Raw genomic sequence first — 27,876 nt, 5'->3', positions numbered from 1 at the left:
CCATCACGGAATTGCTAGCACAGCCGGGTTGGCAATGCTTGCCCATTGCCTGCCATGGACTCCCACAATGCTGGCAGTGGTGGTGCAGGTGCAGGGCGATGCTGCGCCACTGGAGCAGCCCACACACCGCGAAAATGCCTTCATGTCGCAACCGAACCGTGCCACAGCTGCACCAGCCAACTCGCTGCCTGCGGGAGTGTTCCAGTTTGGGCCCACCCAGCGCGGCGCCGCCGCCGGCCTGCCAGCCTTCCGGCTGGGCTCCCACAAGCTGTACAGCCGGGTGTTTGCCATCTCACTGGTGAGTGGGACGCCACCACCTTGCCGTTGTGCGCTGTGCGGTGCTGCAGCCCATCACTTCCGCCCCGCTTGTCACCTCCTGTGTGTGCATTTGCCACTACCCGGCATCCACGTGTGAGCTCAGCAATAATGCTGTGCTGGCCTTGTGGCATGGGAGGCCAGGCTCGAGGCACCCAACAACGGCCATCTGTGGCTGCCTATTCCTGCATGCAGGGCCTGCTGACGCAGCGCTTCCTGCCTGAGGTGCACCAGCTGCTGAAGCAGCGGAGCGGGCCGTACGAGGGTGTGTGCACGGCCTATGGCCTGCAGGCGGGGCAGCTGGACGGCGTTGTGCAGCGCTACCTGTCGGGCCAGCGGTACATCGAGGTGTCTGCAAGCTTTGCCTGCAGCGACCCGGCCCGCTTTGCCAGCTGCGCCCCGGTGCTGTTTGATGGCAGCAGCCGCGGCAGGAATTCCGACGGCCTCTGCGTCGACACCACGCTGATGGACAGCAATGCGGCGCTGCAGCAGGAATACAGCGCGGCGCTGGTGAAGTACATCGCCACTAACAAAGGAAAGCTGCAGCCGCCGGGGGGCTACTTCGAGGTCTGGTTCCGGCTGAGCGCAGCGCAGGCGGCGCTGCCGCTCGGCTCTGCCACACCCTGGGTGCCGTGCCGCGGGGGCGTGGATGCTGCAACCTGCGAGGCCATCCACTCCAAGGCCCGCTGCTTGTAACTGCGCCGCCGTGGGCTGCCGCAAGGCTGGGAAGAAGGCACGCCGCGGGAAGATGGCACGTGCAAACAGGCTTCAGTACAGCAAACCAAAAACTTCGTGTTTTCACATCAGGAGGACTGCAACGCAATTTTTGAGAGCAGCTAAGCAAAGGGGGGCAAAGGACAGCGGAGAGGGGGAGCAGGGGCATTAGCCGACAACGTCGTACAAGGCATAGCTCTCACATGAGCATGGGGCAGTAAGAAGTGCATGCCCTGAAAGCGGGCCCGGTTCAATGCACAAGCGGCGTGGCAAACCAAGCAACGCCACGCGGCCAGCCGATATCACAGCCACCCGCCATCTACACCAGCAGCTGGTTGACCTCCCCCATGACGTTGATGCGGCGCCCCAGCTTGGCCGACAGCGCCCGCTCCACCTCCTCCTTGGCCTGCCGCGTGTGCTTCACCAGCACCGCCAGCTTGGCTGCAGCGGGGCGTGGTGGTGTGGTGTGGGTGTGCACGTCGGCTGCTGTGTGGCAAGTGGGGCAGAGTGGCAGGGTAGTGCGCCGCCACCAGCTCAGCCCAGCCCAGCCGCACTCCCGGGCCCAGCCCCAGAACCAGGGAGCATTGCTCACCCGAGTCGGCCATGAGCTGACTCTGGATGCCGCCACGCCGCGCCTCCGCCTCGGCCGCCGCCCTGCAGGCAGCCGCACGGTCATGTAGCATGCAGTCGGTGCACGGGAAATGCACCCGTGCAGGACCAGCCGGCCAACTGAACTGTCAGGCGGGCGGCCTCGGCCAGAAGGAAGCAGCGGGTGGCCGCTGTCCCAAGGCACCGCAAACCGCCGCTCTCTGCACATGGCTGCCCGCATCGCCGCAACGGAAAGCGGCCGGCCGCGCAGCGGCTGCCGCTCGCCTGTGGAACTTGGCTTCCTGCGCCGCCTTCTGCTGCAGCCCCGCCGCCAGACGGTCCAGGTAGTGGCTGCTGGTGCGCAGCGCAATCAGCTGCTTCAGCTTGTCGCCTGCGGGCGGGCGGGCGGGCAGGTGGGGGGCAGCAGGGGGGGCGGCAGGGCGCATAAAATGAAATTCCATCCGTAGCAGGCAGGCGAGGCAACACCAAACCGAACAGTGCATCTCAGGGTTGAATCGGAGTGCCTGCTGCCGAGCAGCTGCAGGCCGGCTGCTCACCCCCAAACCGCGCCAGCGCCTCGTCGACCGCGCCGACCATGTCTGTCGCCTGGTCGGCGCTGACGTGGAGCCCCCCCTCGGCAGCAGCCGCCAGCAGCAGCTCGCTGCTGCGCCCCGACAGCTCGCGGCAGCGCTGCGCGGCAGGGGGGTGGGCATGGACCAACGGCAAGGTGCATTGAGAACCGCTGGCGGAGAGGCACACTCCGCGCCTGCCTGCCTGCCCAAAATGCCGGCCAACTAGAGCCAGCAGCTGCTACGACCGCACTCACACACACACACACACACCTGCATGAGGAAGGCCCTCAGCTCATACAGGTCATCCAGCAGGCGGGCCCGGTAGGCGGCATCCTCGATCAGCCGCCGGATGGTGGCGGGCTCGTCCGCCGCCGCCGCAGCAGCAGCAGCCGCGGATGGGCCGTCCGCTTCGCCTGCGCCCGCGCCCTGCTGCCGCGCCCCTGCCAGCTGCTGCTCCTGCTGCTCCGACTCCTCGCCCACGCCGCTGATGTCGATGTCCCAGGCGATCTCAGCTGGCGCCACCTCAGCCGCCACGTCAGCTGCCACGTCAGCAGCAGCCGCCACGTCAGCAGGGTCCACCTCTACCTCCCAGCTGATGCCGCCTGCGGCGCCGCCCCCTGCGCCTGCCGCATCATCGCCGCCGTCTTCTGCAGCGGCTGCCAGGTCAGAAGCATCCAGGTCCCAGCTGATCCCCGCCGCCGGTACCGCCGCGCCGCCGCCGCCGGCCTCCTCCCCGCCAGCCGCCCCCAGCGCCGCGCCCAGATCCCAATCCAGCTGCAGCCCCGTCGCGGCGCTGCCGCCGCTGTCGGCCGCGGCCGCATCGCCGCCGTCGCCGCTGGCCGAGCGCGCCGGCGCCTCTGCCGCCGCCGCCGCTGCGGGCGCCTCAGTGCGCCCCTCTCGCACCTCTGCCAGCACAGGGAGCAGGGCTGCCTCCCCCTGCTCCTGCTGCTGGCTGCCGGCAACCGAAGCATAGTACTGCATGCCCTGGCTCACGCCCTCCGCCTGCAGCGCCTCCACCGCCGCCGCCGCCAGCGCGGGTAGCTCGGCGGTTAGGCCCAGCAGCCCGCCCCGAATGTTGGAGCAGTCGATGCCCAGCGCCGAACACTCCTGCACAGGCAGGCGGCGGGGTGTGCAGCGCGCCGGAACGAGCGGCCGTCAGCCCACAGAAGACGGCAGCGGAGATTGGAAGGGAGAGCAAAGGAAGGCATGCCCTCCTGTACACCAAGCAAGGGTAAGGTAAGCCCAGCCTGTATTGCGCAGCCCGCCGCAAGACTTCGAGGCCGGCCCCACACGCGCCTGCTGGAATTCCGCCGCCGCCGCCGCCGCGCTCCTGCCCGCCTCCGCCTTGCGCTTCTCCAGGTCTGCCAGCTGCTGCTGGCACTTGGCGGCCTGCTTCTTCAAGAACGGGATCTCGAAGTCGGCGTTGCGGCACAGCGTCTGTGCCGCCTCCGCCAAATAGATGACTGCGGCAGGTGGGCGGGTGGCGGGGAGGCGGCGCGGCGGCGTGGGCGGAAGTGGTGGTGGATGGGGCGGGACGGGGTGGTGCAAGGCGGGTGGGCGCCGGGGCAGCGCATTGCCAGACATGCTTCACGCCCACGGCCCCCCGCTCTGAAGCCACCCTGCGCGTTGCCAGCACCCACGCTCATGTTAACCCAGCCAAACCGAACCGAACAAACAGCAGCAGCCCCGCTCACGGTTGTACTCGTAGGCTCGCACCACCTTGTCCCATTCGCCCGCCGCCCCTTTCAGCGACCCCAGCAGGCTCTTCTCCGCGGTCTCGCTCAGCTTGGCCAGCACCCTCTGGGCCTGGAAGTAGTCGAGCGGGGCATCCTCGCCGCCTGCGGGACGACAAGGAGGGAGGGTGGTGATGAGGTGGTGTTCCGGTGGCGCAAGAAGGTGGGGAGGTGGGCACGGGAGCGAGCGGTTTGAAGTAATCAAGGAGGCGGCAGCCGCTGCGGCAGCCTTTCTTGCTGAATAGATGGATGAATCTTCATGCTGCGAGTCCCAGGAGTGTGCCTGGAGGCACAAGGGCCAGGGCCCGCCCGCACCTTCAAACTGGCCCAGGAAGCCCGGCGGCAGCTCCCGCACTGCCGCCGCCGCCTTGGCTTGGATGGCCTGCAGCTTGCGGTTCCAGTCGGCGGGCACCTGCTTGCGGTCCACCTGCGGGCGTGCATAGGCACCAGGAGGGTCGCGCACAACACCAGGCAGCCACGGTGGGAAGGATGCTGCAGGAAGGCGCACAAAGTGTCGGGCAGCGCCCGAAGGTGGCGGCGGAAGATGGGGCGATGAGCGGGCCTCGCTGCATCTGCCGCTGCTTGACATGATCATGAAGTGTCTGCCCACTGCGTTGCCAGCCTCCAGGGCGCTTGTTGGGACGCAGCGAGAGTTTTGGCTGGGCACCCCGGCCATCCCTCTGCCCATCACCCGCGCTCACCAGCCATTCGCTGAGCTTGGTGTACTGGACATCTATCGGCAGATCGCTGTCTGCGTTCGGCCGGGCATACCCCTCGCCGACAAGCTTTGCAGTCAGGTAGGACGTCATTGCGCCCCTGCGCTATCCAAATCGAAGGATCTGGCAGCCAGCGGCACTCAGGGGGCTGCGACCGGCACTGTCAGCCGCCGCAGCACACGCAGCAGAATATAGATTGGCGCCCAAAGGCCCCACCACAGACCAATTTTGATCATCGATCGGACTGCAGGTCACTCTCAAGACAACCTCAGCCCCTGGCCCTGTCACATGCACCCAGTGTTGTGACCACTCCACCTCCCGTCCTGCCCGAGGCCCTGCCTGCGCTCCTGCTAGCGCCTCACGCGCCCCAAGCGGCGCCGCACAGCGCAGCCATGTCCGAAGGGGACCCGTGGCTGGGCGCCCAGCCCCTGCTGCCGGGGGGGGGCGACGGGCTGGGGGCCGGGGAACTTCTGGCACGGCCCTCCTTTTTCCTTTTTGAATTCGACCCCGCCATTCGAGATCGGGGACCCCAAGAGGAACTTCGCCTTGCCCGGGGGCCAGGAAACGCCCACCATCGAGAAGCTGATTGGGACAGGAGGGCCCCGGGGGGCGCTCCCCCGCCGCTGCTGCTGGCGGCCATTGATCGGGTGGTGTGCCTGGAGACCCCCTGGCACAAGGGGTCCATGCTACCCCAGACCGTCTTCACCCCCCTGTACATGCTGCAACCCGACAGGGGGGCCTTGGAAGGGTGCGCAGGGGTTCCCTGTTCGCGCCAGGTCCAAGCGCATGCGCTCCCCAGCCCCATCCCTGCCCCTGACATGCCAGCAGCGATGGCGCCCTCCCTGCTGCCTGCCTGCTGCTGGCGCGACGATGGCTGGCGCCCACCCACCCGCCTAACGTGCCGCTGCTGCCGCCACCCCGCAGGCTGGCCGCCAACCCACCGCTGCATGCCTTCTGCCTGGCGCTTCGCTCTGCCTGCTCTGTGTTTGTCGACATGGCGCACGCGGCTGCGGTCACAGAGGTGGGCTGGGGAGGAGCAGGAGCCTGTGTGGGTGGCTGAGGGGTCTGGTGGCTGGGGAGGGGGGGGCGGAAGCAGAGAGCGCCGCGCGGTGCGCCACACGGCACTGCTGCGGCAGCGGCAGCTGCTTCCACGTCCCCTTCCGCCCTTCCTCCCTCCCTGAACAGTGGCTAATTCATCATCCCATCTTCCTCCCTCCCTCGCTCCTCCCTCCCTCTGTCCTCCCGGCAGGACGAAGACTTCTTTGTTCACACCTTTGGCATCCGCATGCTCGACCTGCCCGGCAGCAAGCCAGTGGCGGCGGCCCTCCAGGCGCTGGCCGCCGCGGAGGAGCAGCTGGAGCAGTGGGTGGCGGGCACCGGCGGCAGCGCCAGCAGCGGCAGCAGCGGCGGCGACGGCGGCGGCAAGGGCGGCGGCGGTGGTACTAGCGGCAGCCCCCAGCAGCAGCCTGGCAGCGCTGCTTTGCAAGGCAGCGGCTGGCCTCCCAGCTCGGAGCAGGCGGCGGCACTGCTGGCCCGCATCCGCTTCCGGCGGCTGGTGCTGGAGGCGGCGCAGTCGCTGCAGGTGTACAGCCAGGCGGGGGTGGAGGCGGCGCGCCGGCAGTGCCAGCTGGCAGAGGCGCAGCTGGCGCTGGTGGAGGGGAGCGCCGGCCTGGCGGCGGCGCCGAACAAGGCCCCGGGCTTTGTGCCTGACATCAACCGGCAGCACATGGGGCTGGTACCGCCGCGCCGCGTGCACGTGAGCACGCCTCTCCGCCGGCCAGCTGGCAGCTCTTCGGCCACTCTGTGCGCTGTGTGCTCTGTTCGCGCTGGCCAGCAACGTCATGCATGCCAGCCGTGCAGCGAGGGTCGGAGCTCCACCCCGGCTTGCACGTCGAGCCACCTGAGCGTGCGCTGTGCCCTGCCCTGCCCTCATCCTTTGACGCGCAGGCGGTGACCCTTGGGCAGGCGGTGGAGCACTGGCGGCGCGTGCTGCGCGGCCTGGCCGACGCCTTGCACGCCCTGCTGTTTGTGCGGGGCAGCTGGCAGGCGCTCAAGGCCGCCCTGGTCGACCTCGCCTCCCACAACCATCACTCCATAGTGCGGTCGGCGCTGCACCTGCAGCTGATCAAGCCGCTGCCGCCTCCGCCCCCGGCCCCGCCAGCCGGCGCCGCGGCGCCGCCTGCGCTGCAAAACGGTGGCGGCGGCGGCGGCGGCGGCGGCGGCAGCAAGCCCGGCGGCGGCAGGAAGCCTGCGGCGGAGGTGCCGCCGTGGTGCCCCGGGCAGCAGATGGTGTGCCAGGAGTTGGGGGTGGCGCTGCCCTCGGTGCCGTGCCCAGAGGCGGCGCTGTTCCTCGAGCAGGCTGCGATAGCGGTGAGAGCGGGGTGGCCTGGCCGCGGGGCAGGCACGCGGCAGGCGATGGGGCTGGGGACGCCATGGCTGCCGCTCTGCCGTGTGCTGTGTGCACCTGCCTGCCTTCCCATCTGATTGACATCCACACAGATGCCGAATACGCGTGCAGTGCAGTTCCCTCCCCACTTTATTCAACACCATCGACACAAACAATGAGTCATTCTTGGTGCCCCGCAGATCCAGGGCCAGGCGTTCGCGCTGTGCCTCAACCGCTGCCGCCAGCGCCGCCGCCTGCGCCGCCAGATGGAGGACTGGAAGAACATCTTCGACCACGCCTTCAACGCGGGTGGGTGGGCGGCCGCCTCGAATGCATGCAGGCTGCTATCAATGCAGGTGGCTGGCTTTGGTGTGGGTGGGTGTACACGGGTAGCTGGCTTCAATGCATGCAGGGGAAAGTGCTGTCCTGTGCTTGCCCTCACTCTCCCTGTGTTTTGGTGCCGAAACAGTTGCCACCCATTGGTTGCGCCACTGACCGCTGGCATCGCACGGTCCCTGCTGCTGCAGACGTGACCCCCGAGATGCAGGGCTGGCTGGCCAAGGCGGGGTGGCGGTGGGAGGGCCAGCACGAGGGCCTGCTGCAGGGACAGGTGCGCCCCTGTGCTGCGCCTCGTGTTTGCCTGCCGTGCCATGCTGTGCCGTGCTGCGATGTGCTGTGGTGTGCCGCGTGCTGTGCTGTACTGCGATGGGCCCCTGCTGCGCCGGCCGCCTCATGCTGGGCCCGTGCTCGTGTGTGTGTGTGGAGGCGCTCGGCGCTGCAAGGAGCGCTGCTGTACTAGCAGGGTGGCTGGTTGGAGGAGTGTGAGGTGGCTGGCTGGCCTGCCGCTGCCTGCAGGGCCCGGCCGCGACCTGGGCGGAGCGCGAGGCGGCTGGCTGCGCCCTGCTGCACCTTCAACTCGGCTTCCCGCTGGACCTGTATGCCCCGTACGAGTACTGCCAGATGTACTGGTACTGCGACTACCTTCTAGAGTGCCAGTACCGCCAGGGCCGCCTGCTGCACGCCGCCGCCCCGGCGCCGCCGCCACCCCCCCGCCGCGGCGCCGGCGGCCGCGGGGGCAAGCAGCGCAGCGGGCGCGGCGGCGGCGCCAGCCCCAGCAGCGGGCAGATGAGCGCCGGGGAGCAGGTGGTGGCGGCCAGGGAGGTTGAGGTGCGCTGCGGGCTGCGCCGCCTGCCTCCTACTGCCCTCCTTGTGTTCCCTTCCACAGCCCCAACTTTCCTCTGTTCTTTGAATCAGCTCTCCGCCTCGCTGGCAGGCAGAGCCCCCTGCCAAAGCAGGCACAGTTCTTCTCCTCTCTAACCTTCCCCGTTGCCGCCGCTGCTGGCTGCAGCTGGTGCTGCTCGAGGTCGAGCGGCTGATGTGCGGCGGCATGTTCCGAGCGGCCATTGCGCTGCAGCAGCTGGGCTGCATCGCGCTGCCAGACGCGCCCTTCAACACAGGTGTGGGGCGCTGCTGCGTTGGCGGCGGTATGGCGCAGGCTGGTTCTGAACAGAACCGTTGACGCCCTGTCGGCGCTTGCCGCAGACGCTGCTGGCGCTGGCTACCCTGTGCCCTCTTTCACGCTGGCTCGATCCTTGTGCAGAGGAGCAGCGGTACGAGCAGCGCTTTGGCTTCCTGGAGCAGATGTGCCGCCCCGAGCTCCTCCCCTACCCCCACTACCGCTCCAGCACCGACCCTGCCGGCCTGCCGCCCGCCCGCGTGCTGGCAGTGGCGCTGTCCTCCTTCCAGCGCGCCGGCGAGCGCGCGGGCGGGCTGCTGGCGGCGGCGCCGCTGCGGGCGCTGCTTCGGGAGGAGCAGGTGGGTGTGGGCCTGGGCCGCGGCTGGCTGGACGGCCAATGCCAGGGTCTCTACCAGCTGTTTCTGTGTTTTGCATGCACGACTTGGCTGGGTGCTGGTGCTTTCTGGGCAGCAGTGGGCACGCGTGTGCAATAACCCTCGCCCGACTCGCTGGCGGCCGCGATCCTGACAAACCGGGGGACCCTTTCAATGCAGGTGCGGCACCTGGAGGGCGTGCGGCGCACCGCCGCCCAGAACGCGGTGGCGGCCAAGCTTCTGGCAGCCACCGCGGTGCGAGGTGCAGCAGCAGATGCGGCAGCGGGCGTGGCGGGCGGCGGAGCGAGTTCCGCTGGAGGCGCCGCCGGCTCGGCGGGTGCCTTGCGGCAGTCGGCGCCGGCCTTCAAGGCGCAGTTTGATTTCAAGACGGCGCTGACCAGCAGCATCGCCCACTTCTATCCAGCCATCCTGCTCAAGAGCTGAGCCGTCTGGGTACGGCAGCAGCAGGAGGAACTGGCAACAGCAGGCACAGAGGCCTGCGCGTAGTGCATGCGTGGGTGGCGCCATCACCAGCTGGCATGTAAACACATCTCATGCAGACACCCTCTGAGGTTGCACACCATGCCTGTCCCTAAGCACTGGTTGATGGTGCCGCCCTCTGGCGGCCTGGCCGCGGGAACCAGCAGTGGGCTCTGATGTAGCAGCGTCCGGCGAGACGTTGGAAATGCATTGAGACGCGTCCATGCCGGCACGAAATGCAACAGAGTTGCCACAACATTGTTAGCCTGCCGCCACAGCGGGCCCAGCGGCGGCGGCACGAAACTGAAAGGTGGCGGCAGTTGGGCACAGCTTGCGCTCGCCATCGGCCGCTCTGTGCCCTGCCGCCCTGAATTGGCGTTCCCGGCTTCGAGCGTTCGACTTTTTGCAATGTGTTAGTTGAAGTCGGCCACCATGCGCTTGCCCCTGCTCTGGCTGGCACTTTTCACGCTGCTGGCGTGCCCCGCCGCGGCCCGTGACGCCTGCGGCTTCACCCAGAACCAGCCGCGCTTCTACCAGGGCCGCACAGGAATCACTGCCCTGAATGTCGACCCCCAGGGCGCCCTGTTCCTCAACGACGCCCTGCTGCGCACCCTCACGCGCCAGCTGGGCCTGGCCGAGTGCCAGGTGCTGCTGACGCAGGGGGAGGAGTGCGAGGCGGCGCTGGCCGCCGCCCCCTGCCCTGACCCGTCGTGGGTGTGCGGCGGCGACATGGTCATCGCCAACTCCGTCTACCAGGCCGCGCGCAGCGGCCTGTGCGCCGGCGGCAGCACCGAGGCCGTCTGCCAGACGCTGGCCGACTATCCAGACATCGCCGCGGCGGTGGCCGCCGGCGAGTGCGAGGCCATGTGCTTTGCGCAGCTGGCGGCGGGCAATGACACCGCCAGCGGCGGCGACGCCCCCGGCGCGAAGCTGGGCCCGCCGCCGCCGCCGCCAGGCCCTCCCAAGGCCCCCGCCTCCGCCTGCTACGCCTTCACCCTGCAAGTCGACTCCGCCACCCAGAAAGAGGCGCAGACGGTGGCAGCCAACGTGCACAATGCCTCCACCATGGGAGTGCTGCTCGACACCCTGGCTTCTTATTCCGCCCCCGGCAAGCGCATCGCCTTTGTCATGGGAGACACAGGTGACAGCAAGGGCCATGCGCACTGCACAGCTGCGCCTGCGCAGGACACTCCTGACATACTGGCATGGCGGGGCCCAAGCGCGGCGGGGTGCCGGCCTGCGGGGCCAGAGAGCCCCCTCAACTCCCTTCATGGCTGCCTATGTTGCCTGCCTCACCTTCCATTCAACTCCCCACGTGCTCCCTGCAGACCTCAGCCCCATCGTCGGCTTTGGCTACTTCCCGCCGCCCAGCCCGCCGCCGTCCCCTCCTCCACCCTCCCCACCGCCACCGCCCTCCCCGCCACCGCCCCTCGTGTCCTTCCAGCCCACCGCCAACGCCTCCGGCAGCAGCCCCAGCTTTGACATCCAGTCCGTGGATGGCTCAGCTGAGCTGCAGTATGGCGCCTGGAGCGGGTGCAGCTCTCCCTGCGGCCCCGGCTGGCAGACGCGCTCCGCCTCGTGCCTGTCGGCCACAGGCTCGCTGCTGCTGCTGGGGCTGTGCCCTGGTGCCGATGGCGCCCTCATCTATCGTGCCTGCACGTGAGTGGGCTTGGGTTGAGGCCCGGGGCTGCCTGGCAGCTTGCGTCCCCTGCCTGCTGGCAGCCGCTCCATCTATGCCGCATGCCGCGATGGGATGCCTCAATGCGCTCAGCGCCTTGCCTTCCCTGCGCCGCCACCTCTGCAGCGGCCCCTCCTGCCAGACCGCCCACTGGGAGTACTCTCCCTGGAGCGCCTGCAACGCCACCTGCGGCGGCGGCGTGGCCACCCGCGTCGCCACCTGCTCCGCCCCTTCGGGCTCTAAGTGCGACCCAGCCACACAGCAGGCCACGGAGCAGGAGTGCAACACCGCCGCCTGCGAGGTCTTCGCCTGGCGGGCAGGGGACTGGGGCGCGTGCAGCGCCAGCTGCGGAGGTGCGCCCACCAGCCGCCCGCTGCCCCCGCGCCCTGAATTCGACCAGTGCGCCGGCCCTCCACTCTAGCTGGGCTGCCTCCTGCCCGCCCTATCCCCCCTGCGCTGCCAGCACATCCACCCTGTCGCTGGTGCCGCTGCTTGCTGCGCAGGCGGCGACCAGTCGCGGACGGTGGCCTGCGTCGATCCCTCGGGGCAGGCGGTCGCCGGCGACAAGTGCGCCGTGGCGCAGCCGCCCGCCCAGCAGCGGTGCAGCCTGCAGCCCTGTGACTTCTGCGCCGGCAACGGCTGCTTCGGCTACGGCGTGTGCAGCGGCGGCGCCTGCGCCTGCAGCCCGGGCCTAAACGTTACGGGAGAGTACTGCCAGGTGGGCCCCCACTGGGTACTGCGGCTGCAGGGGTGGCGCTGCCTGGCTGCTCCCTTTTCAGGCCCAGCCCAAGTGCACCCCTGCGGTTTTGGTGGCTTGTGTCGAGCTCACTACCGCTGCCCCCTTTGGTGGTGGCCCCGGCGTCGCCTGCAGGTGCCCGCCGACTGCGACAGCGGTGTGGTTGATGTGCAGCTGCAGTGCTGCGGCTCAGGCCTGGTGGATGCATCCGGCGCCTGCTGCCCTGCTGGCGCTGTGCTAGACGCTGCGGGTGCCTGCTGCGACGCCGGAGTGCTCGACGCCTGCGGCGTGTGTGGCGGTGCAGCCCTGTTTGTGGACACCTCCGGCGCCTGCTGCGCGACTCTGCTGGATGCCAACGGCGTGTGCTGCCAGGTAGGTGCCAGCTGTGCTGTGAGACGGGAGGTGGCCGGGCACTGCGCTGGCTTGCAACAGCAGAGCATCGATACACCTGGCTTGCAGTGGGCGGTGGCTTTGCTTGCCACTCGAGCTGCATGTCCGCTGTGACCCCTGTGCAGAGCGGGGAGGTGGATGAGTGCGGCGTGTGCGACGGCGTGGGCAACAGCTGCGCCGTCACGCTGCAGCTGGAGATCGACGTCAGCCCCAGCCTCATCTACGGCGACAGCATCGAGGTGGGTGGGTGGGGGTGGCTGGTGGCCGTACAGCTGGCTGGCAAGGAAGCAGACACCGGCCAAACGTAGCATGAGCGGCACATGCGCATCGCAGGGCGCTTGGGGGGAGGGCAGATCTGGTGGCACCACGCTCGTAGCCAGCAGCGTGGAGAGGCAAGCAAAGCAGCTGGCTGTAGACATCTCATGCTGCCCGCCCGCCCCCGGCCCCCGGCTGCCTGCCTGCCTGGCTGCAGGAGGCCCCCCTGGAGGCCTTCCTCGCCAACCTGACTGACACCCTGCAGCTGCCTCCGGGCTCGCTGTCCATCGACTCGCTGCAAGAGGCCGACCCCTCGGCCGCAGGCACCCTGGCCGTCGCCTCTGAGGACGGCACCAAGCGCCTGCTGCTGGCAGAGAAGCAAGTGGGCGGCACCGCAGGCGCCGAGCAGGCCTCAGAGAATGGCAACAGCGCCGCCTCGAGCAGCAAGGCGGAGGATGAGGAGGAGCCCCAGGAGCCAGTCACCCTGACCGCCACCATCACTCTGGAGCCAGACGCGGCCGCAGAGGGCGACGGCGGCCCCTTCTCTGCAGCCTGGTTTGAGGCGGCGCTGGTGGCGGCCGCAGCGCAGCAGTCGCCCGCTGCCCCGGTGCAGCTGGGCGGCGCGCAAGCGGGCAGGTTGGGGGTGTGCGGCAATGGTATTTGCGAGGTGGGGGAGCGCAGCGTGGAGGGATCCATCAACGGCACCTGCCCGCAAGATTGCGGCTTTGAGTCCAAGGTGGGCTGGTGTGGCAGTGGTGCTGGCGGCTGCAGTTGTCATCAGGGCCAGCGGCGGCTGGTAATACCTTGGCTGGCGTAGTCGCCCTCTTACACATTCTGCCTGCAAGCTTGATTGCGTCTGCACACTGCCCGGCTGGCTGCTGCAGAGCTGCCCCGCGGGCTGCGGCGATGCCGGCGTGTGCCAGCCCGCCAGCGGCGCCTGCCAGTGCTTTGCCGGCTACAGCGGCGCCACCTGCGAGGTCTGCGCCTCAGGCTACACTGCACAGGTGGGGCGGGCATGCCCTGTTGCCACTTGCTTGTTTGCTTGTCAGGCTCATGGCTAAGGCGGGGCTCCTCCCAGCTGGCAGCCTGCCAACCTGTGCTGCCCCATGCCGCCTCTGCGCCCAGGCTCCTGCTCCGTGTGCTGCCCTGGTGCCTTCTGCTGCCCAGCCCTCCATCCCTGTGCTGCCCCATGCTGCCTGCCGCCCTGCAGGCCAACGGCACCTGCGTGGCCGATGTCGTGCAGCTGGGGCTGGTAACCCCGGCAGCCCCCTCCTCCGACACTGGCTCGCCAACCGCACAAACCGACAGCGCAGAGAGCCAGGGTGAGCGGGCAAGGGGCGGCGGACCGTTTGTGTGTATGGGGTATGTGTGTGCCCTGTCGTCGGGTGGCTGCTCGCCTTCTGGCAGTGCTGGGGCTGGTCTGACCCTGCGGCGCCCTGCCATGCCTGACGCCCGCACCCACCCACACAACACACACACACACACACACACACTTCACTCACCCACAAACACAACACCCGCGCCACCCCCCACCACGCCTTGTGCCTCTACAGGAGACGGCGGCAGCACCAACGTCGGTGCGATTGTGGGCCCCATCATCGCTGTGGCGGTGGTGGCCCTCACCGCTGGCATCTTCCTCCTCCACCGCCGCCGCCGCCGAGCCTTCCTGGCCTTTGCCGCCGCCCACTCACCCACCAGCTCCGGCGGCGCCTGTGGCGACTTGGAGAGCCAGTCTGGCGGCTCCGCGCCTGGCGACGCCGGCGCCGAGACCCGCAGCCTTCGCGACAAGTACAGCTCCGGCAGCAGCCTGGGCGGGGCCAGCTCGCAGGGCGCGTCGCAGGGCGGGTTTGGGGGTGGAGCAGGAGGAGGCGGCGGGCGGGGCATGCGGGACTCGCAGGACGCGTTCTTGCAAGGCAGCCAGGAGCAGTTCAAGTACTATTCCAACTGTGAGTGGGCTTGGTAGGGAGGGCAGGGAGGGAGGGGTGAGTGGAGGCAGGGAGGTGAGGGGGAGAGGGAGCTGGCTGGCTGAATGTCATGCGATGGTTTTCAGGGGTGATAGATGGCAGTTCTGCACCCCACTTTGGCTCGCAACTTACCCTGCCCAACCCTTGTGCCCTCCACCCCGCAGCTCTGGCGCTGCAGCCCCAGCCGCAGGGCAGCGGCGGCAGCGCCGGCACACACCCGCTGCGCCACTCGCTGTCGGCGTCCACGGGGGCGCAGCCGCTGGCGGCCGCGGCGCTGGCGGCCGGCGCCCTGGCCGCCACCGCCATCGCCTCCACCACCCCCATGCCAGCAGACAGCCACCTGCGCCACTCCCTGGGCAGCCTGGACAAGCAGGGCGGCACCTCCGGCCCCACCTCTGCCACCCAGAGCAGCTCCCATGCCTCTGGAAGCAGCGGCAGCGGACAGGGCGCCCCCGCGGCACCCACCCTAGACGCCTCCCACCTGTCTGCCGACAGCCCGGCGGTGGCCACCGCCGCCACTTCCATGATGGTGCACCCCATGCTGTCCGCCCAGCCCTCCATATCCCAGCTGTCGCTGCCCTCCACTGTGGGAGCGGCGCAGTGGCCGGGGGATGCCAAGCTGCAGGGAGTGCTGGCGCCGGTGCGCCGCTGGGGTGGCTGACCAATAGGCGCAGCGCCTATAATGCCCTGCCTGCCAGCCTCCACCCTGCCTGCCTGCCTCCTTCTCTCCTTGCCTCCAAGCAGGCGTGTTGACCGTGCCCGGTAATGCTTTAAAAGCTGTCCCCGTCTGCCTGCCTGCAGCGCTACGCGGCCTCGCCGCTCGACCCGCAGGCCCGCCTGTTCAACAACCCGGCATACAACGCAGAGGACGTGGCGCGCATGAGCGACAGCCAGAGCATCATGAGGTGGGCTGCTGCCGCCGCTGGGCATATCAGTGGTTTCCCTTGCTTGGGGCTGGTAGGGAGGGGGAGGGCAGCAGCATGCCATCACGGGAGCTCTGGGCTGCTGCTATGCTGCGTGGCGCGAGGAGACCAGCAGGCACCCTGACGCCAAGTTTCCCCGCCGCAGCTCATCTGCTGCCTCTGTGCTGCTCCCTTGCGTCGCCGTTGCCCTGGGTGCAGCGCCTCCCATGTGCCACGCCCCGGCGCCCTGCGCATGCCGCTCACCGACCGCCCAAGCGTGAGCGGCTCGCAAGAGCTGGCTGCCGACCCGGCGCAGCGCCGCGGGCTGGATGTGAGCCAGAGCTTGGCCAGCCAGGACACGCGGGCCCGCCGGTGAGTGGGGCAAAGGGATGTGGTGGGATGAGATGGAGTGAGCTGTGGTGGGGTGGGGTGGATGGGATGAGCACCAAGCTCTTGGGTGGGTGGTGCATGGCACAGCTTTGGTGAGAGCGAGCCGAGGGCTGTGCCCTGCCTTTAAAGTTGCTTGCCATGCATGCCCTGCCTGCACATCAACCCCGCACAACCGCCCCTGCCCCACCTGCAGCGACAAGCTGGACAAGCTGCGGGCGGCGGTGGAGGCGCTCGAGGTGGATGCAGCAGAGGGGCGCCTGGGGTCGGCGCGCCGCAGGTGGGGCCTCTCGAGCGCTGTGTGTGGGACTGTTGGGCGCTGTGTGGGGTCTGCTGGGTGGCTGACTGGCGCACTCATGGACTCGTGCACGGCTGCCCGGCCAGATGCCAATGCCGATGCAGGATGCCCTCGTCCAGTTGAATTGTGCTGCCCTGCTCCCGACCACACACATTGCACGTGCGCGCCTGTGCTGTGTGTGCAGGGTGGCCGCCCCCGGTGAGCTGGAGTCGCCATCGGGCGCCCACCCCGCCAACCTGCGGGCCAGCGTGGAGTCGGGTGAGGCTGCTCCGCCGCATGCAGCGTCAGCGCCAGGGTGCCTGTCATGCATCTGAACTCACAATGTGGATGTGCCGGCTCATGCTGCTGATGCATCTCGCCACCGCCTGCCCGCTCTCGCTTGCAGTGTGCTGGGTGGGGCAGGAGGAGCAAGAGGGCAACGCCTCGCCGCTCACCCTGTCGGACAGCCAGCGCGCCAGGGTGGGTGGCTGCTGGTGCAGTCTCGCGGCTGGAGCTGCCAGCCTCGCTAAGCTGCCTTGTTATTGTGTCATAGTCTTATCCACATTGAACCTGCTTGTCTTTGGCATGAGGTGGTTGATCTTTCCCCACCCAACCAACCGCAGAGCTTCCTGGATGGCCGTCCCGGCGTGCCCAGGCTGCAGCTGGGCAGGCTGTTTTCCGGCGACCATGCAGGTGCCGCTGCGGCGGCGGCAGAGGCAGCATCTTCGCGTGCAGACGATGCCTCCACGGCCGAGGCGCCGCCGGCCAGGCCCGCGCTGCCGCTGCTGGCGCTCAGCAAGCTCAACCCCGCGGCGGGCGCCAGCAGGAAGGGCGTGGTGCAGTCCAGCCGCATCCCTGCCGCCAACTTTAGCGCGATGGATGCCAGCCTGCACCGCTCCCCCAGCAAGCTGCAGTACAGCTCCTCTGGCTACCTCACCACCACCGCCAGCGCCTCAGGCACAGGCAGCGGTGTGTGGGAGGAGGAGGTGCAGGGGCTGGCGCTGCGGCTTGCTGACGCTGCGGCTGCAGGCTGCTGGCAGGGTGTGCGCTCACCTCCACATAAACGCGCCATCCATCCACCCCTCGCTCTTACCCATCTCCCTGCCCCACCTGGCCGCAGGCCCCGCCCTTCCCGATCCGCTGGAGGAGCTGGATTCGATGCTGGGCTCGGCCCGGCCCTCGCAGCCCACCAGCACGCGCGAGGCCATCGCCCAGGGCTTCTCCCGCCTGCTGGCGCCGCTGCGCTCGGCGCGGCGCCAGCCGGACGTGGACTGGGCGGGCCAGCTGTCGTCGCGCGGGCTGGGCACGCCTCGCTCGTGGGCTGAGGACTCGGGTGGGTGGCGCATGCGACGATGTGGGTGGTTGGCGGCGGCGCGTGTGGCATCGCTGTGTCTGGGTTGTGTTGGCGAGGCGCCGGGGCCGGCGGCTGGGGGTTGCAAGCATGTGGCAGGAGATGAGCAGGCACTGCCGGTGAGCCCACCCGACCCTCCCACCACGCGTCTCCCTCTGTGCCTCCCCGCGCCCGTACTGGCCCGCTTGCAGGCATGCAGCGCACTCGCGCCGAGAGCTCCCTGCAGCGCAGCCTGGAGCTGGAGGACGGCGCGCCGCCGCTGGCGCCCAGCCCCAGCATCGGCATGGGCTCGGGCGCCACCCCCACCACCACCGCCAGCGGCGCCAGCCGCTACTTCAACACCCCGCGCGGCCGCCTGCTGCAGACGCTGGCCGCCGAGGCGGCGGCGGCGCACAAGGAGCTGAGCCTGAGGGAGACGCGGGAGGGGCTGCCTCCCAGCTATTCGGAGGTGCTGGGGGCGGTGGATGCCGCGCTGCTTCACTCGGCAGGCTCCAGCCCGAGCAGAATCCCGCGCCAGGCCTCTGGCCACGGCGGCGGCGCCGTCGACGCGGCGGCCGCCGCCATGCGCCCCGTCGCCTACCGCAGCCCCTCGCGCATCCCGCGGCCCGCGGCGCTGGGGCTGCCGCCCTCGCCGTTTGCTGCCGGCGACGAGAACGCGGGCAGCGTGCCTGCCAGCCCGGACAAGGAGCAGCCTGCCGCGGGCGTGGCGGGCCGCTTTGGCCAGGCGCTGTCCAGCAGCATCGAGAACCTGCGGGGCTTCTACCACCAGTGATGGTGGGCCGTGGATCGTGGTGCCACCCCGCCGCTGCGGCGCTGGGCGGGATGGAGGGCCCGCACGACAGCTGCCGGCAGGTGCCTGGACCACTAGACTGTTCTACCAGGATTTCACCCTACCCCGCTTGGCCCTCTGATCTTACCAGTTGCCTTACCGCCTTGACTCCCCAGATTCGTTGCCCGACAGGGCATGCTGTTGCTGTTGGTCCCATGTTGCCCCCGCGGCTGTAACGCCGCTCGATAGCGGACTGTCCCTTTGATTGTTCTCCTGTTTCCGACCCTCCTGTCGCTCCTACCTGTGCGCCACACCACGTGCTCCTGCCTGAACTCCCCCTGCACAGCCCAGCCTCAAGCACACCACAACACCTGGCCGTCTGTAACGCAGTTAGACGCCCTGGGCACACATCCTCACTCCCATTGGTGGGTGGTTGCAGCAAAAGGCAGGGTGGACGGAAGGAAGCAAGGCATGAATAAAAGAGGCCACAATAAAAGGGAAGGCGATGATGCACAGAGTGGAGATACAGTCGGCAAGGGGATGCTGCCAGCAGCACTTGCTTAAGCGGCCCCCATGCGCTTGAGATGCCCACGCCTCAGGCGCTGGCCACGACGGCGGCCGCCCCGGCCTGCTCCGCCGCCGCGGCCTCCCCTCCATCGGCGTACTGGAAGCCGCCGCTCTGCTCAAAGTGCAGCATGTCCAGCGCAACTATGCAGCTGTCTGCCACAATGGGCTCGGGGTCTTCGGCGTACTGCAGGGAAGAAAGGAAGCCGGAGGGACCCTTTGGGAGCTCGCGGCGGCGCCAGCGGAAGCGCACGTGCGCCTTCCGCGGCAGCCGCTTCGGCGCCAGCTCGAGACAGCATCCCTCCTGCAACCAGCCCCTACCTGCTTGAGAAGCTCGAGGCACTCTGGGGCGGCAATGGAGCCCAGCGCCTCGGCCGCCTCATGCCGCACCATGGCATTCTCCGTAGCGTCCCCCAGCACCTCCCTGCGCGCCAGTGCAAGGAGGGAACCGCTTGGTTCATTGAGTTTCCCCTACGCCGGCCTTGCTGCTGGCCGTCACGCAGCACTCGTGCCAATCCGCTGCCGCTGCCGCCGCCGCCGCATGGCAGTGCATCTGCTCGCACCACCAAAACACTCTACGCACAAGCGAACAGCAGCCTGCCCGCCTGCTTACTTGAGTGTCTGCACGGCAGCCGCGTCCTGCATCTGGCCCAACACATACGCCACCTCGTGCTTCAGCAGAGCCGAGGAAGCTGCGGTAAAGGAGGCGCCCAGCGCCGCCACCGCGTCGCCGCCGCCGCGGTTGCGCAGCGCAAACATGGCGCGGTACCGCTGGAAGATGGGCGCCTCCTCGCTCAGCAGCGTGGCGCGCAGCTGCGACAGCGGCGTGGCCGCGGGGGCCGCGGGGGTGGGGTCAACCGAGTAGTACCGGGATTCTGAGGGCGCGGCGTCGGTGCCGGCCTCGGCCGCAGCGGCGTCGGCTTGCGCCTGCACCGCCGCAAAGTGCTCGATGCGCTGCAGCGCCAGCTGGCACGTGTGCGCCACCTCTGCGCACGGGTCGCGCAGGTGCTCCCGCAGCGGCGCCAGGCACTCCTCGGTGCCGATCGCGCCCAGCGCTTCGCCCGCCTCGTGCCGCACCCTGCGAGCGCGGCAGGCGGCGGCAGCGTAAGCGGGCATGGGAGCCAGCCAGGGCAGCCAGTAAACGGCAGGCGCACGAAAGTAGCAGGGTTGGCGAGCTAAGAGCATCTAAGCATTTCTGAGCATGGGCAGAACAACACTGGGATGCTCCTCCAGCACGGCGTGCCCTGCTGCAGCAGCGAGGCGCCGCAAGCACCCTCACATGGGGTGCTCCCCCTCGTCTTTGAGTATCCGCTTGAGCGTCTCCACCGCTGCAGGGTCCTGCCGCTGGCCCAGGCAGTAGGCCACCTCGTGACGGAACAGGGCGGAGGGGTCCTTGAGTCCTGCAGCGGCAGCAGGTTAGGCAGGCAGCGCGGGTTGGCGGCTGGCGGTGGTGGCGGCAGGTGGCGGCGGCGGGTGGTCAGCGGCTGCGGCGGCGGCGGACGGGAGCATCCCCAGGCACGCCGACCACAGCTAGGGTGCTATGGGACCCGCCAGCAGCCACGCAGGAGGCCCAGCCGCCGCATGCATGGCGACGTGCCTTCCAGCATCGCGGCGTGGGCCTCCGGGCCGGCAATCCCGCGCAGAGAGAAGAGAATCCGATATTTCACTGCCAGCCCCGTCTCTGGATTGCGCAGTTTTTGCAGCAGGCCCTCCACCACCGCGGCGTCGCGCTCCACCAGGCTGGCCATGGCGATCCTCGCGGTGTGAGCTTACACAAGTGCAAATGCGAGAGGGCCTGGAGTGTCTGGTGCGTTCATGTCTCGTTGTCCACCTCAGCCCCACATTTTGCCGACAATTCAGCTTCATCCGTCATTGACTGTTGGCTGCAACGAGTATACGGATCGCTTGAAGCTGGCTGGTTGAGAGCTGCAACCCCGCCCAGCAATGGCCTCTCCCGCGCTGCAAGGCCCAGCAGCTTCTTTTCTGGCATCCATCGCTAGCAGCCGCCGCGCGTGTGGACACGCGTTCAGGTCAGCCGCCTTCAGATCCCGCAGTGGCAGCCACCCGGCGGCGCGACCCTCCAACGGTGGAAGCAGAGGCGGCGGCTGCTCCGCCATGTTTGCCGGCCTGAAGAAGGCTCTTGGCCAGGTGAATGTCTTGCTGTCTCTGCAGCCGTCTCACCAGAAAGGCAACCTGCAAGGCACTGGCCAGCCACCCACGCTGTGCTGCACTGCACTCCCCCGCTCGTGGCACCGCAGGCGGGCACCGCAGCGGCAGTGCCCAAGCCCAGCCTGCGGGCAGTCCCCTTCCTGGACACGGCTCCCTCGTGGGAGGAGCTGCAGGCGATGGTGGAGGCCAAGCAGGAGGCGCTGAATGCGGTGCCGGCTGACCTGGAGACGGTGGGTGGGCCGCATCTGCCCTCGAGTGCCTGGCCGTCTCCTCCTCATCCATACACGAGTGTACCCATGCTTCGCACCTGCCCTGGAGGCTGCCTGGTGTTGTGCTGCAGACCTTGGGAGCGGCCCTCAGCGGCACGTAGCGCACCCCCCTGACGCACAGCACGTGCTGCTGCCTTGCGCCGCCTGATGCTGCAGGGCCCCGCCAGCGCCTACGCCCTGCGCCGCACGTTTGGTCAGCCCGGCGAGCCGCGGGTCAAGCTGTACCGAGACCACGCTGCCTGGTGCCCCTGTGAGCCTCGCCGCCCTGCTCAGCCGCCTCTGCCGCCCACCTGCGCCGCTCCGGCTGGCTGCCACCCCGCCAGCCAGCCCAGCAGCCTTCCTCCCTGCAGCCTGCATGCCAATCAGCAGCGCCCCGATTCTGCTATCTCCCACCCCGAGCCAGCTTCCTCACCCACACAGCACCCACTCACACACTCGCACCACACACACCACCTGCCCTGTGCCTCCCCGCAGACTGCCACAAGATCGTGCTGCAGCTGGAGGAGAAACAAATCCCCTACCTCATTGAAAAGATCAACATGAGGTGGGCGGGGGCTGGTACCTGTACCAGCGGTGCCGCCGATGGCTGAGTGGCTGCTTGAGTGGCTGGCTGCCTGGCAGCCGGCTGCGCATGCACGCCCTGCATGTGCGTTCCTCACAACGCTCCGGCCCTGCATGCTGCCAACCCGCCACCCGCTGCGGGCAGGTGCTACGGAGACAAGCCACCCGAGTTTTTGCGCAAGGTGAACAAAGGCGCCTGGAGCGTGCCCCACAGGCCAGGCGGCTTGCTGGGGGGTTCCGATGCGCAGCGGCCAGCCAGCGCACGCTCAGCCGCGCCTTTGCTGGCGCCCTTTCTTTTTTTCTGAGCCGAGCAGCAGCCGGCGCACCACGCGCCGCACCTCGGCTTTGGCCCACTGTGCAGGTGCCCTCAGGCCTGCTGCCGGTGCTGGAGATTGACGGCCAGGTCATCACGGAGTCTGCTGTGATCCAGCAGGTAGGTGCCGGGCTGGTTGGGGTGCCAGCAGAGCGCCACCAGGCGCTGCCGGGATCGAGCCCTTCGGCTTACGCTGCCAGCGGCCAGTCGCCTGCTCCGCTGCGCAGCTCCCAGCGCTCGGCTCGCCCGCCGCCGCCGCCTGGGTGCTGCTGCTGCCGCCGTGCAGGTGCTGGAGCAGATCCAGCCCGACCCGCCCATGCTGCCTCCCGAGGGTTCCGCCGAGCGCCAGCGCGCCGCACAGCTCATGCGACTCGAGCGCCGCCTCTTCTCCGACTGGCTGCAGTGGCTGTGCAACGGCTGGTGGGTTCGCTGGTGCCCGGCGGGGGGTGTCAGCAGAGCAGGCGCTGGGCCGGGCTGGCGTTGTTGCTTGGCCCCGGCAGCCAGCCGGCTGCTGCCGCCGGTGTTGCGGCCGAACCAGTGGCCGCCGCCCCGGCCGCCAGCCATCCGCAGTGCCGTCCTGCTCGCCCCTCCTGCCCGCCCCACACGCTGCCGCGGCTCCCTTGCACACACACACACCGTGCCGTGCAGGGGCCACGAGAGCAACCGCGACCAGTTCTGCCGCACCATGGATGCGATAGACAAGGAGCTGCGGGAGGCTCCCGGGCCCTACTTCCTGTCAGAGTTTGGGCTGGTGGACATCACCTTTGCACCCTTCCTGGAAAGGATCGTGTCGTCCCTTCTCTATTACAAGGGCTTTGTGGTGCGGGGAGAGGTGAGGGGCAAAGCGTGGGGGATGCAGGGGCAAGGTAAGTCATGTCTGTGGTGCTTCCCTGACGCTGAGGTGGGGGTAAGGGAAGGGCTGGCGGGGGGCGGGCTGGAGGGGGTGGGTGGAGGAGGCTGTGGGGCAAAGCGTTCGGCTGCAGAGGAGGAGGGTGCAGGGCAAGGCTGCGTGGGGAGACCCGGCGCTGCCTCCCAGCCCACCCGGGCCCGCATGCGGCTGTGTGCAGGGGCGGTGGGAGGCTGTGGAGCGCTGGTTTGATGCCATGGAGAGCCGGCCCGCGTACCTGGGCTTCAAGTCCTGCCACTACACACACGTGCACGACCTGCCGCCGCAGCTGGGGGGCTGCGTGTCGGGTGGGTTGCACGCCTGCTTGCCCCGCGGGGGGGCCTGGCGCCAGGCTGCGCCTGCTGTGTGCCGCCGCAAGGCGCCGCTTGCCCGCTGCGCAGCTGAACGGTGCCACGGCGCACCAGCGCCCTCTTTCCACTCTCCACCACCCAACTCTCGCCCTCTTGTTGCTCGTGGTGCCCCCGGCAGTGCCCGAGGCCGCTGCCTACGCCGCCGCCATCAACGGCACCGACGGCAGGAGCTGGCACCTGCCGCTGCCGCCGCTCACCAGCACCTCGCTGCCCACGGCGCACGCCCCGGGGGAGGAGCCTGAGGTGGACCGGCTGCAGGTGGGAGGGCTACGATGGGGTGGGGGTCTCCTTTCAGAGGGCTGGAGTGCCTGTCCCTGCCTAGGCAAGCGTCTGTGCTGCCTTACGTTGTCCCTCCGGCCCGGCTGGGGCCAGTTGAACCGCCCAGGTTCGCCCTGCTGCGACCACCGCTTGCCCCTGCCTGTGCCTGCTGACCCGGACCCTGCCCTCCCGCTGCGGCCTCCTTCCACCGGCAGGCGGCGGCGCGGCTGGTCCAGAACCGCGAGGCGGTGACCAAGTTTGCGCTGAGGGGCGTGGGCCAGCGCGGCGCGCGCCCCGTGTCGGCCCGCCTCTGCGACCCCACCGCCGTCCCTGGGCTGGAGTTCATGCCTGAGGTGGACGCAGGTGCGGCGCGTGACCTGCCCCCGGGGCCTGGCCTCCCCCCGCCACTTGCCTGGCTGCCCCTCTGCGCATGGCAACGGCCAGTCACTGCTGGCAGAGGCATGCTGCTGCACTTGCGCCTGGTCGGCTTCCTGCCGTGGGGTGGCAGGTGGCAGGGGCCAGCCACCATGCAAGATGCAATCAGGCACGTTAGCACCGCACGTGCTGCCGCTTGCTCCTCCTCTCTGCAGCGCTGCGGCACGTGGCGCATGCGCTGCTGGTGGGGGTGGAGGCCAAGCAGGCGGGTAGCGCGGCGCTGGGAGCGGCGGGCGCATCTGAAGGCGCTTTGGACGGAAGCCCTGTGGTCCCCAGCCTGAGCTATCTGCGGGACAGAGTGTGTGTGCCTCGTGACCTGAAGCTGCCGGCAGCGCGCCAGCTCCGAGCACACCTGAACTTCGCCATTGACGCGTTGCAGCAGGAGCAGTGATGCCGTCGAGCCACGCAACCCTGGGGATGTTGAGCGCCACGTGTAAGGCATTTAGTGGCTCGGCTCGGGTATCGTCACCCGGCGGCGGCGGTGGCGGGTGCGGCGTGGCGGCAGCGGGACGGGCGGTGCGGGTGTTGCTGCAGCGCTCCCTGCCTTTCATGACTTCATTCCGTTCTGCTGATCCAGACGGCCCAGATTCGGTACGTTCAGCTGAAACGATCGGGACAAGGCGTGGCAGGGAGCAGGAGCGCAGGTGCGGCACCGCGCAGCGGCGGCCAGCCTAGCAAAACTCCCACTACACTAGATCGCTGCCGGAAGCGCTGCATGCCACTTGGATGGAGAATTGGAGCCCTTTAAAGTAATATACATGCTTCCCGCCCAACAATCCGCCCTTGCAGACCAGGGGGTAGGGACGGGCTGCCAGGGTGGCGTTTTTCTTCCATATTGTTCGGCCCCCGCCGCATTCTGCTATTCCCCCTTGTTCTTGACCCTCCACTGTACCACCCGCACCTATCCTTTGCTTGGCTGCAGCCCCTACACACTGCTGCCCCTGCCCCACTCCAGCGGTTGGCGATCTGTGACTGTGGGGCGGAACGGGGCCGACCATGGCAGTGCAGGAGGTGCATTGAAGCCACAGCCGCCGCCTGGCGACCAGGAGGACGGCCCAGTTGCACGCACCTTGGGGCCCAGCCTTGCAGCCCTCGCTGAGGCGCTCCCAGCGGCCATGCAGGCCGAGAGGCTGCGCAACAGGTCCTGTTGCGACCTGTTGGCGATGGAGTTCGTGGAGGAGGGCAACACGGTGAAGCAGGTGCGCCCATGACATGCACCTGGCCAGCCAACCTGCCCCCCTTCGAGCGACCAGCCCCGCTTGCAGCCCGGTTTTGGCTGCGCGCCAGCCGCTGGGGATCAATTGCGGTGATCTGGGCGGCCCAGAGGCTCTCGCCGCCCTCGCATGGCCCGCATGCTCCAGTTTCCCCCCAGGCCCCACATGTCGCCTCCCCTGTTGTGCCCCGAACACCTCCCCCGCCGTCCCTTCCCCTTCCTCGCAGTTCTCGCCGTGCAAGACCTCTAGTACCAACGCGTGGGGCCAGGCGCGAGGGCCGCGCCGGCTCTTTGGCGACGGCGGCGCGCCCGCCGGCTCGCCCACCGCCGTCGCAGACCAGCCCGCCTACGCCACCGCCAGCCAGCCCAGCTCTGCCACCAGCAGCCTGGCGGCGGCACTGGCGGACCTGCAGGTGTCCAGCCGGCAGTCGAGCGCTGGCGACCTGGGAGACCGCTCCCGCATCCTGGCCTTTGCGGCGGCCAAGGCCTCGGCTGCGCCTGCCGCGCACTCGCGCTCCTCCTCTGGGGACGAGCTCCCGGGGCTGGCGCAGGAGGAGGGCCTGTGCGCCACGGTGCTGATCGGCGCGGTGCGCTGCTTCGACAGCATGGTGCTCAAGACGCTGACGCCCATCAAAACCCGCAGCCGCGCCAGCTCTCACGACGGCGCCGCCGCCTCGCCGCCCGTGGCATACGTGGAGACGCTGGTGTCGCCCTTTGGGGGCAACCTGAAGCCCAAGGGGCCCATGGGCAGGCCCGTGGTGTACCACTCCCGCGGCAGCAGCGGCATGGGCGCCCCGGGCGCGTACAATCCGTATGACCTCACCGCCGCCGCACTCTCCTCAGGTGCGCGCCCCGGCCGCGCGAGGGGCGCCAGCCGCAGCCCTGCCCGTGCCGCTGCCCGCTGTGCCGCCGCCGCTCCCCGCACGCGCCAACGGGAGTTTTGGGCGAGGGACGCGCCAGATTCCCCCAGGGGCTCGTACTGGAGGGTTTGCCCTAAGGTGGCAGTACGGCTGCCGGGCCCAAACTGTACCTTTCTTGCCCGCCTGCTTCGCCCTCCCGCGCCTCGCCCATGGCCCCTGCCAGATCAGGGCCGCCCGCCTCGGCTGTGCCAAAGGCCTCCCCCGCCAGGCATGAGCACGGTACCGAGCGTTGATCTCACTCCGTACCGCACCCTGCCGCCGTTCGCCCCTGCAGAGTTCCGCTCACCCGCCAAGTCGATGTACTCGCCCTACCCCTCCTCCTCCCGTACCGCCTCCGCCAGCGCCACCCCCAACCAGTGGGGGTCTGGAAGCTACCGGGGCTCCGCGTACCGCGCAGCCGCGCAGCAGCAGGCGATGGCGCAGGTGCGCGCCGCCGCCGCAGCCGCAGCCTCGGCGCCCGCGCGTGGCGTGCTGGCCTGCTGCGTCCATGTGCTCGCCGATGTGCTTGCCGCGGCGCTGCACAGGTCCCCTGGTCCTTTCCGCCCCTTGTTGCACGCTCCGGTGCCGCCCCTGACGCCCCTTCTTGCCCCCTGAACCCCCTGCTGCAGGAGGAGGAGCCTGACTACTATGTCAGCGTGCCAGGCGTGCGGCGCCAGCAGTCGCTGTCCAGCAGCGCCAAGGCCAGCCAGGCGGCGGCGGCGGCGGCGCAGCAGGGCGAGGCGCAGGCCGCCGCCTCTGGCGCCGCGTCCCCCACGCCCCTGCAGCGCCAGCCCAGCACCAGCGCCGCGCTGCTGCGCGGCGGCAGCGGCGGCGGCGCGGGCCTGCTGCGCCAGGCCAGCAGCGGCACCGCCAGCCTCGGCAGCGGCACCGCGGTGCACGGCTTCAAGGGCCTGTTCCGGAGCGTGATCGCCCGGGGCCCCAGCCAGTAGACCGCCAGGCAGGCTCCCCAGCCACAGCACTGACGAGTGCTTGCGGGCCTGGCGCCCCAGTTTTGACTGCAGCCTGTAGCATCTCCAGCCATTCATTTGGTACGTTGTTATGCACTTAGTCGCTCCCTTCTTACTTCTCTCTTCCCCCTAGGCAGTCTATCCCGGCAGGTAGTCCGAACTGATAAACACAGCAATTGACAAACATCGGCGCCGCCTGCTTGGCAGCAGCCCCCTCCCTCCCCCCCCTTCTTATTCCGCTCCATTGGCGGTGCACTCGAAACTCTGTTGTTTCTGTGGGCGCGGGCGGCCAACCGATTGGTGCCGCCCGCCGCCCGTTGTGCCTCCCTCTGCTGCCTTTCCTTCGTGTGCTGAGCCCATTTGTCCGATCTGTCCCACCTGGCCCTGTGAATGCCCCCGCCAAAAACCTTTTCCTCCCCACCCCCATCCCACCCTCCCCACCTTGCCCCCATCCCGCCTTCCACAGAACCAAAAGCCCCCAAAATGCGACTGAATGCGCGCACGACAGCGCTGTTACTGCCCGATTGCTTGATGCAGAACTGCGGGGACCTTGCCCGCCTGCTGTCCATTTCGACGCCTGCCAACATGTTTTTCTCTCTCTCCCCGCTTCCCTACCTACAAGGCCCGCGGCGAATAGCTGCACCGGAATTCCTTCCCTTGATTCCAGCCTGCCTTTCATATCCCTCCTGCTTCCACCCAACCATCTGCGCGTGTGCATGTATGTTATATAGCGAGCTGCTTCACATGTAATGAACACACGCGGACATAGTGTGGGCAGGCGGTGTCAGGTTATGACAGTAACCGGCCCCGAAAGTCATGGCATTGCCCAGAGTCAGTCCAGGGCGGTGAGGTCATCGTCCTCTGACACACTGGCCGACCCCCCACCCTCATCGTCGCTGTCAGTGGCAGGCTCCACACACCCCACCT

The 27,876-nt window shown here is 68.9% G+C and overlaps 4 protein-coding genes across 4 annotated transcripts; 2 read left to right on the top strand and 2 right to left on the bottom strand.

The window, feature by feature from the left end:
* Positions 1-1,348: 1,348 nt before the first annotated feature.
* On the bottom strand, positions 1,349-4,731 carry CHLNCDRAFT_53844 (hypothetical protein; the record flags this gene model as incomplete). The annotated part of the gene is made up of 9 exons (XM_005845203.1): positions 1,349-1,470; positions 1,622-1,683; positions 1,912-2,008; positions 2,175-2,307; positions 2,460-3,296; positions 3,480-3,652; positions 3,884-4,027; positions 4,238-4,349; positions 4,624-4,731. 9 exons carry the CDS (start codon positions 4,729-4,731, stop codon positions 1,349-1,351), a joined length of 1,788 nt encoding a protein of 595 aa, XP_005845265.1.
* A 737-nt stretch (positions 4,732-5,468) lies between these two features.
* Positions 5,469-18,046, top strand: CHLNCDRAFT_53843 (hypothetical protein; the record flags this gene model as incomplete). The annotated part of the gene is made up of 28 exons (XM_005845335.1): positions 5,469-5,536; positions 5,944-6,394; positions 6,586-7,008; positions 7,225-7,333; positions 7,552-7,634; positions 7,880-8,191; positions 8,373-8,481; positions 8,625-8,839; positions 9,035-9,109; positions 9,851-10,475; positions 10,663-10,993; positions 11,139-11,365; positions 11,516-11,730; positions 11,884-12,120; positions 12,264-12,377; positions 12,611-13,129; positions 13,278-13,397; positions 13,604-13,715; positions 13,947-14,339; positions 14,522-14,997; positions 15,159-15,262; positions 15,479-15,631; positions 15,843-15,926; positions 16,129-16,202; positions 16,330-16,403; positions 16,547-16,892; positions 17,044-17,256; positions 17,466-18,046. 28 exons carry the CDS (start codon positions 5,469-5,471, stop codon positions 18,044-18,046), a joined length of 6,843 nt encoding a protein of 2,280 aa, XP_005845397.1.
* A 592-nt stretch (positions 18,047-18,638) lies between these two features.
* CHLNCDRAFT_36505 (hypothetical protein) lies at positions 18,639-20,377 on the bottom strand (the record flags this gene model as incomplete). The annotated part of the gene is made up of 5 exons (XM_005845202.1): positions 20,205-20,377; positions 19,887-20,007; positions 19,221-19,685; positions 18,929-19,031; positions 18,639-18,794 (listed from the first exon to the last, which is right to left on the bottom strand). The coding sequence occupies exons 1-5, from the start codon at positions 20,353-20,355 to the stop codon at positions 18,639-18,641; spliced, it is 996 nt and encodes a 331-aa protein (XP_005845264.1). The 5' UTR covers positions 20,356-20,377.
* A 174-nt stretch (positions 20,378-20,551) lies between these two features.
* CHLNCDRAFT_58587 (hypothetical protein) lies at positions 20,552-26,950 on the top strand (the record flags this gene model as incomplete). The annotated part of the gene is made up of 16 exons (XM_005845334.1): positions 20,552-20,755; positions 20,866-21,006; positions 21,202-21,295; positions 21,520-21,589; positions 21,752-21,788; positions 21,968-22,039; positions 22,206-22,339; positions 22,568-22,751; positions 22,987-23,113; positions 23,295-23,434; positions 23,650-23,797; positions 24,025-24,167; positions 24,991-25,068; positions 25,310-25,925; positions 26,277-26,425; positions 26,611-26,950. 16 exons carry the CDS (start codon positions 20,552-20,554, stop codon positions 26,929-26,931), a joined length of 2,658 nt encoding a protein of 885 aa, XP_005845396.1. The 3' UTR covers positions 26,932-26,950.
* Between the last annotated feature and the right edge of the window lie 926 nt (positions 26,951-27,876).

The sequence above is a fragment of the Chlorella variabilis genome (assembly GCF_000147415.1).
Source record: "Chlorella variabilis unplaced genomic scaffold CHLNCscaffold_18, whole genome shotgun sequence".
In the NCBI taxonomy this organism is placed as follows: Eukaryota; Viridiplantae; Chlorophyta; class Trebouxiophyceae; order Chlorellales; family Chlorellaceae; genus Chlorella; species Chlorella variabilis.
Note: the sequence above shows the minus strand (reverse complement) of the source record. Positions and strands in the feature narration are given on the sequence as shown.